An 8,761-nucleotide genomic window follows, 5' to 3' on the forward strand; every position below is an offset into this window, starting at 1 on the left:
ATTTCATACTGAGATTTATCTCCTGCTCACACACCTGATCTCTCTCACCCCACACAACTGACTGTTCAGAAAAGTTGAGGGGGGGAGTGGGTTTTTTGTTTGGTTGCTATAGCTTTTTTGTTTGTTTTGTTGTTGCAGAGGAGTGGTTGAGGGAGCTGGGGCTGTTCAGCCTGGAGAAAAGGAGGCTGAGACCTTCTTGCTGTCTACAACAACCTGAAAGGAGCATGGAGGGTGTTGGTCTCTTCTCCCAAGTAGCAAGTGGTAGGACAAGAAGAAATGGCCTCAAGTTGCACCAGGGGAGGTTTAGATTGGATATTAGGAAAAAACTATTCACAGAAAGGGCTGTCAGGCATTGGAACAGGCTGCCCAGGGCAGTGGTGGAGTCACCATCCCTGGAAGTGTTTAAAAGGCATTTAGACGAGGTTCTCAGGGACATGGGTTAGTGCCAGAGTTGGGTTATGGTTGGACTCAGTGATCCTGAGGGTCTCTTCCAACTGAAATGATTCTATGATTTGTTTGTTTGGTTTTGTTTGGTTTGTTTCTTTTTTTTTGGGGGGTGGCTTTTGGTCATCTTTTGGTTTTGTTTGGCTGTTTCTTGTTTTTCTGTTTTGTTTTGTTGGGGTTTGTTGTTGTTGTTTGTCGAGTGTTTGTCTTCATTTTTTTTTCCTTTTTTTTTTTTTTTAATTTTTAAATGTTTTTACACCAACCGCGTGCCCTCCACCCGCGCTGTTCCTGCGGGCGGTGTGCAGCGGCCTGTCCCTGCAGCCGCGCCCCGGACGCGGAGGGTGGAGCCGCGCGGCCGCCCACTCCCGCTCCTCCTCCCGCGTGCGCGGCCGCGGCGCTACGCAAGCGCGGGGATCCAGTGAGGCCTGCGGGCAGCGCCGGCCGCCATGGCCGGGGAGGTGAAGACCAAGCTATCCAAGAACCTGCTGCGCATGAAGGTCAGGCGGGGGCGGCTGCGGGGCCCCGGGAGCGGCGCAGGGAAGGAGGGGAGGGAAAGGCCCCGTCCGCGGCGGAGCGAGGAGAGGGCGGCCGGGCCCGGTGGTGCTGCTGCCGGGGAGCTGCCCGCCGCGGGCCCGGAGCCGAGAGGCGGCCCCGGGGCGGGAGGATGGAGCCGCGCCGGCCCCGGGGATGGGAGGATGGTGGCCGAGCGGCGCTGTGGGCCGGGCGGGTCTCCCGGACAAACCATCTCTTGTTTGGTTGGTTTTATTGTGTCCGGTTTTTTGTTTATCCACACACCTGGCCTGGTGTGGGGCATTTCCCCTGTCTGCACCTGGCCAGGCAGCGTCTGCCCTGCTCTGACACACGAGTGTCTCCTGCCTCACGTTTTACAATACGTATCTATTTATCTTCAGCTTTGGTTGGCCTTTTGCTCAGGCCTGCAGCTTTCTGGGCTGTTCCCTTCCAACTTTTCCAGCAAGAGGCGATCCCAGAGTTGTCACCCAGTGTGGAGCTGGTTAAACACTGGCAGGAGGTCTCAGGGGTTATAAACTGCAGGGTGCTGGAGGGTTTGATCCAGGAAAGCAGCTTCGTGAGTGCAGCAAAAGTCTCGCCCAAGAAGGAGCCAGCTTTGGGCACCATTTTAGAATCTTTACGTTCCACTTGGTTTCTCTGCAGTTAGGTTGCTTATTGTGAATAAAAATGATAAGACTTCTTTCCCCACCACATACACATTAACATTAAAATATCAGTGTTGCTTGTCTTACTTGGGGGGCTTTTAGTCTTGAGAAAAAAACCAAACAGTTGTAGTTAGTTTGTTTGTTTGTTTTTACTGTGTCTGTTTTTTTGTCTATCCACACTGATGTCTAACAAAATACCCAACCTGAATGGCATTATTTACTGCCTTTCCCAGCTCATAAATGCAAGAGCTGTTGGTGACATCGTGATGTGCCTATTACCTTGGAATTGTGAATCTCATGTCAAGTCTGATGTGAAATTAGTCTCCGCTTACTGGCTAATGGATTCTGCTTCACGTCATGTACTACAACACCTAATTCAGTAGAGTACGTTCTCCTGTGATTGATGGCTCTTTCTTGCTGGAAAACAACCAGTAAAAGCTGAGTTGCCATTAATTTTTTAAAAAGAATTTAATATTCTCTACATTTTTACAAGTTAATATGACAGGGCCTTTGTGGCTTCTTGCTTTTGGTGTTTTATTTAACCATTTTTTACCAATGTATTTTTATGGGGCTATATTTCAGACACTGACTAAAAGTTTAGCTGACTTCAGTCTTTCACGTAAAGCGTACTCTGCTACAGATGGTGGAATATTTATCCCAGGTAACAAATGCTGCTAATGAAAGACTAAAACGCGTGCACAGAGGGAACAAAACACATCTTGCTTCACTTTCAAAAGGAAGGAGATGCTGAGCTTGGTTACCCAGCAGTGTATGGCAAAGTAAGACTCCTGTAACTTGGATTGCAGCATCGTTGTTTTTTCTTAATTTTATGTAATACTCTCTTTTAAAGTGAAGTTTCTGCTCCTGTTTTCTGCCAGTTTATTAACCCTCTGGGGATTTCAAAAGCCAGTCCTTAGGCTTCTTTCCTTGGAAGGCTGTGAATGTGCTGCTGTGACATTTGCAGGTTTGCAGTCCAGGCAATAGTAACCAGCTTTGAAGAGATGAGTAGGTTTTGAAAAGGTCATACACACATCTTGCACTTAGTTTTTTCCTTCTGCAGATTATTGTTTACAAATGTTTTAATTAATCCTTTAGCAGCTGCTTCTGCAGGTACTGATAAGGTGTATTAGGGATTCAGTGGGTGGGTAAAGTGGCACCCAAAGGTGACCTGTGGTCAGGAGTTGTGTTGTGAAGACTATTAGAGTTAAGTGCTGGGCCACGTGTGCTCATCTCTTGATGTTGAAGGATGTCTCGTGCTTTTAGATCTTTCATCATTTGATCCAGGTCTCATTGCTTGGGGAAACTAATCCAAATAACTACTTAGTTACTGACTTACATACTCTACCTACCACAATGGGTTTATTTTTAATTCATCCATGTGTGCTTACATTCTAGATAAATATGATCACATATTTTTTATCTAGTTATTCCTGTAGTAATCTTTAGGAACATAATCTTTAAAATGTAATTTGAAATGATTATTTAATTGGATGCTTGTAGCAGAACTTTTCCTATTGAGATTTCTGTCTGGCTAACCAATTTTCTTGAGCAATATGGCTTTCCACATGAAAGATTCCCTTATTTTCCTCAAGAAGATACTGTAATTTTAATTGGAAAGCTTTGACATATTTTGGATTGACTCAGAAAACAAAAGTCGATTTTTCTTTCATTAAAGATCTTGTGCAAATGGATGCAAATAGCAATAAAAATGGAAAATGAGACACTGGCCCTATATTGGCTTCAGCGTTTGGTTTGCTTGGATTTTTGTACAAACTGAAAAGGTGTGGGGGTGTATATAATATATATATATAAAACTCCTCTATATTACCTGTATATTTTAAGTGAGTTCAGTAAGGCAGTTTTTTTGTGATGCATTATTGGGCTTTATCCCCAACCAAGGCCATATAAGTCCCAGTCTCTGTTGGTGTTCCCCACTGGCACGTTACCTGTCAGCCTGCAGGTTTATCTAAACGCAGAAATGATGCTGTGTTAAACAAGAGGGGTAAAATTAGTTGATCGATAGAAAATTCCTCTGCAGTGTTGCACATGGAGTTATGCTTTGATGAAAAGTGATTTTTTGTACAGGTATAAGCTGTACTGGTAGATTTGCTGCTAGCTGGGAACTACATTGATATAAATGTGAATCTCTGACAGATTCAGTTATTGAAACACTTTCCATAGACTGTAAGGGAGGTCTCAGCTCTGAGGGATGTGAGAATATAAGGATTCTTATGAAGAGTTCTGGTTTTTTTCCAATGTGTTCAGTGAAATGGGTTAACATTGTTGATACTTAAAATTATCACTCGTTTCAGGCACCTGACTGGAGAGAAATGGAAAGGGATGTTTTATACATATCCAGTCTGTATTTTTGCATTCACAGCAGTTTGTCATCGTAGGCCATGACACATGTCCTCTTGTCCTCCCAACTGTGAGACATTACTGTCCATATCTGCCTGGTCCCATCCTCTACCAAAGGTTATCACCAAGAAACCAATTTACAGGAACCTCCTTGTATTGGGGAAAATTAGCTGGAACTTTGGTGGGTCATCCACCAGAAGGTAGGAGCTGGAAACATCTTCCTCTAGCACAGCTGGATACGAAAGTTACCTTTTTAACCCTTTTTTAGGACTGTCTCTTTGGAAGCACAGATGTAGCTGACTGATTTCTAGTAGATGGTTGTGATCAGCAGTTGTTTGCTTTTCCATTGCCTGTTTGCCCAAATTTAGTCCAAACCAAGAGAAAAATCACAAAAAGCATTTCCTTTTTATCACCTGTTAAATATTATGTAGTTGGTGATTGTCATCCTGTAATTATCACATGTTCAGTACATACTAATGATGCAAAAAACTGAAGCTGTTTGTTTGTGTCTTTATTTTTAGTTCATGCAAAGGGGTTTGGATTCACAAACTAAAAAACAACTAGAAGAGGAAGAAAAGAAGATAATTAGTGAAGAACACTGGTATCTTGATTTGCCTGATCTAAAGGAGAAAGAGTAAGCTTGTGTCCCCTTCTGTACTTATCATCATTGGATTGTTGTGGAGTGGGAATATGATATAATTTTTTTTTTTCCTATAAAAGAAGTATTATTAATAACCAATTAACAGAAGCAAAAGTAGTGACAGACTGACATTACAGGTTTTTTTGTTATTTATTTTGAGGGGTGTTCTCAAGGTTGCTTAGTGCAGTTTAACCTACTTTCTTTTCTTGTGTGTGTTGTTTTCTTTCACTCACAGTTTCTTCTAGATGCATGTAATTAATTTCTTTCAGGCAGGGACTAATTCATTCATTGCTGCTTTTTCCCTTCATTTGAAAAAAGAAGCTTGACACCTTTTGTTAGTAAATTCAGCTCCAGTCACACAATTAGATCCATTCAGGACACTTCTGTCTTCTTGAGTCCAACTCACTTCAAATCCTGTTTTTGAAATAGGAGAGATAATGGCAAAAATAAAAGAGAGCTTAGCTCATAAGGAAGAAAATGTCCAGTCCTGCTATTTAGAAAGGTGTTTTAACTAAAAGAGAACTACTTTTAAAACTGCTTGATTTTTGTCCTTTTAAAAAAGGACAAAAATTCCATTGAGGGAGAACACACGTTATTTTTTAAAAGCTGGGATCCAGGGAATTGACTAGCTGAAAAAGTTAATTGATAAATTATTTTCCATTACTGTTGGTGGATATGACTAAAAGGTATTTGAGCTTCAGTTACAGCAAGGAAGGTTCAAGCTGGACATTAGGAGAATTTTTCTAACAAAGAGGCTATTGAAGCACTGGAATAGGTTGTCTAGGAAGACACTGGATTCTTCATCATTGGAAGCCTTTTGAGGACAGGTTAGATGGAGCTCTGCTGTTCGTGGTCCATGTTTAACTGATCCTACCTTGAGGTAGGAGAGCGAGCTTGTTCTCTTCAGCCTAACTTCCTATGATCGTAGGAATTTGTTTTACATGGGAGATGAAGAGGATAAGGGAAGAGGTGTGAGGAAAAGAAAGATGGAATGATTGACGGAAGTACTTTTATCTAACGTGTGTATTATGAACACCTCAGGGTCATGTTTCTTTTCTCGCTCCATGCTCATTAAAAGAGGAAAAAAGGAGGGAGAAAGGGGAAATCTTTCTCTGCTGAACAGAGAATTACACAGTGTTTTATATCCTGACAGACTCAACTAATGCCAGGTCTAACATCACAATGAAAAATTAATTAGAAGCTTTTGCTGGTATAGTAATGCCACCTGGAGAGTGATATTTATGTGGTATTTTTATTCTGGCACAAGCATTAATATAGGTGGAATCATACCAGCAAAGAATGCTTTTTGTCAGGAGAGCTAATTTTGCTTGTGGAACTGGCACAGCTTTACTGGCAAAAAGTATTCCTTTGCACTCCAAGCTCCTTGTATTGAAAGATTTATCAGAGCAATTAAGATTCAGAAAGTGGTTGATGGTTCGAAATACACAATGGTTTTGTTTATTTGTGCAGGGGGAAGACAGCAAATGCTTTTTGCATTTGTTTAATTTGATTATTCTAAAGCATGCTGTTTGACAAACGCTGGGTTTGGGGTTTCATGCAGGAGCTTTATAATAGAAGAGAGGAGCTTTATGCCATGTGAAGATCTACTTTATGGCAGAATGTCCTTCAAAGGATTCAATCCAGAAATTGAGGTACTGTTTAAATGTTCTGTTTTGAGCTGGTCTTGGGTCAGGATTGAAGCCCTTGGGATGGGGATCTGAGTGTTCACACTGCATGCTGTTTGGCCTTTCATCCTCCCGAGTACAGGAAACTGTGATTCGAACCAAAATGTTGATCAATGCCGCATCTGGTAAATAGAAGCTTTTCATCTCCTTGTGTCGATGATCAGTAATTGCATGACTCCTGCAGATTTTCCCTTCCTGAAGTGAGGAAACTGGCCCACATGCTGCTCACCAAAACAATAGCTCACTTTTCCTCCTGCCATTTAATTTAGAGTCCAATCCTACAAACAATCAACCCTATTTATTCAATAGTTACTAGTGTAAGTAAGGTCTTAAAGTTCTAGAGGAAAAATTCTGGGTAAGAGAGTCTTTCATTCTTTTCTGCCATGATTCACGGTGATAGAACTGTACAGAGATGGTAATAAAAAGGTTACCACCGAACTGAAGCAAGAGGATGAAGGTGTAAAGACCAAGAGGTACACGAAAGGCTCGGCAAGGGGATTTTTTTCATTATTTTGAACTTGCTCTCATTGTGACTTGGCATATTACTGCGTCATGGTTTTTACTTGTAGCTTATTGTAAATCCTTGCAGACATTTTTCCTTCTTAACAAAACCATTTCAAGGGCTATGTGCTAACATCACAATGAAAAATTAATTAGGTTCTAATTCTCTGGTCTCCTGAAGATATCTGCCGTGCCCTTGAATAGCGCCATTCACTGAAAACCCTGTCTCTGTGTTGCCTCTTTTCCCAAAGGCAAACTCTAAGCTCAGCTTAGCAAGAGGCAGGCACGTTGCCTTTTTTCCATGAGTTTTTGTAACAGTATTCTCTAGGCCGACTGGGAACAGCAAATAATTGTTAAATTTGACTCTGTTATGCATTTCTCCAACCCGTGAATTGCAGCATAGTTGCCATTGTGTCAGGGCTTCATGTTTAAGCTATTTCTTACTTCATTTTCAGAAGTTAATGGTCCAAATGAACTCTAAATGTAAGGAAGAAGAAATTGAAGAGGATGATAAAATGGAGGCTGATGTGTCAGATGAAGAAATGGCCAGAAGGTAAGTTACATTTTATGACATAATCAATATTAGATAGGAATATGATATGTTACTGCATTATATGTAGGGAAAATAAACCCTGAAAGCAAACAAAGGAACAAAAAAAACCCAGAAATGATACTTGACAGAACTGATTTTCCAGGAATTCTGGTGCGCGTTTGGTGGAATCTTCATCGCTTTGGGGGGTAAAATACCTTGTAGGGGTTTTCTGCCCTTTGATATGCAGGTCTTCCCTCCTTGTTCCAGGTTGCTAACAAACCTATCACAATGAATACAATGTAGTAACTGATCATGTAGTACTGTATTTCTTAAGCCTCTGATGACCATTTTTTTTTACAACACTGAAGTTATTTATTAGATTTATTATTTGCTCCAATGAAATTTTCTCTCATTTTAGTAAAAGCCGCATATTTTTTATTATCTTTACAGATATGAAACATTAGTAGGAACAATAGGGAAGAAATTCTTGAGAAAAAGAGACCAGCGTGTACTCCGGGATGAAGTTGAAGAGGATGTGAATAGTAACACAATACCTAGCAAAAAAGCTAAGAAAAAGTTCCTAAAACCTCAAGATTAATGTCAGCTGCACAACTGGAGCTAATAGAAATGTTATCTACCAAATATAGTACTACAAAATGGAGATGGTTGGGAGTTTTTGCTATTTAATGTGAAGGATGGATTTGTAAATCTGAGTCTGTTCTCATTGAAATTTCCACCATCCACACGACAAACATTTTTCGAAGTGGATGTGTATATAATGGATGTCATACATCCTTTCCTCTCTCAGCAGCTTTTAATGTGTGGGGCACTAATCCCATCAGCCTTTTTAAATGTTGCGCATAACTAGATGGAGTGTCACATGCAATTGAGAGCAACATTATTTAGAATTTATGATAACATCTGAAAGCACTATTTGGAGTAGAGATGAGCTTTGTCCAATCCAGTAAGGCAGTTTGGCTTTCATTGTGGTTTTTATTATGAAAATGAAAACCTTTGCTGTCTTCTAATTGAAAAAAGTCAACAGAAGCATTTGTCTTTTTTTTTTTTTACTGTGGTGAAAATAAGATGGAAAAGAACAGAGATATAAATCTTGCCTTTTTTTTTTTTAATAAAGCTTATTTAAAAATAGATGGGTTTGTAGTAAAACTTTTTTTTTTATAGAGCAAGCCAGATATTGGGCAACATTTACAGTTTGACGCTTGAGCAGATTGTGAGGTTTAATTTCTGTCTTCCTAAAGACATTTGCCAATCTTGTCTCTTTTTCTGAAAAAAAAAATCCAATCTTATAATTATCTAGGTCTTGTCATAAAAGCATAATAATGGCTTCAGAAACATATTTGAAAGCCGAATAAAAAATTATTTTTTGTGGTTAATGATTGTGGTTTAGGTAATTTAATCTAAACAA

The 8,761-nt window shown here is 40.3% G+C and overlaps 1 protein-coding gene across 1 annotated transcript; it reads left to right on the top strand.

The window, feature by feature from the left end:
- Positions 1–232: 232 nt before the first annotated feature.
- MPHOSPH6 (M-phase phosphoprotein 6) lies at positions 233–8,761 on the top strand. Its single transcript, XM_080352198.1, has 5 exons — positions 233–941; positions 4,499–4,611; positions 6,179–6,269; positions 7,259–7,356; positions 7,786–8,761. The coding sequence occupies exons 1-5, from the start codon at positions 891–893 to the stop codon at positions 7,931–7,933; spliced, it is 501 nt and encodes a 166-aa protein (XP_080208324.1). The 5' UTR covers positions 233–890; the 3' UTR covers positions 7,934–8,761.

The sequence above is a fragment of the Nesoenas mayeri genome (assembly GCF_963082525.1).
Source record: "Nesoenas mayeri genome assembly, chromosome: 12".
Lineage (NCBI taxonomy): Eukaryota > Metazoa > Chordata > Aves > Columbiformes > Columbidae > Nesoenas > Nesoenas mayeri.

Coding starts and splice junctions, on each gene's coding strand:
- MPHOSPH6 (XM_080352198.1), top strand. CDS start 891: ATGGCCGGGGAGGTGAAGACCAAGCTATCCAAGAACCTGCTGCGCATG. Junction 942..4,498: donor AGAACCTGCTGCGCATGAAG/GTCAGGCGGGGG, acceptor CTTTATTTTTAG/TTCATGCAAAGGGGTTTGGA. Junction 7,357..7,785: donor GATGAAGAAATGGCCAGAAG/GTAAGTTACATT, acceptor TTATCTTTACAG/ATATGAAACATTAGTAGGAA.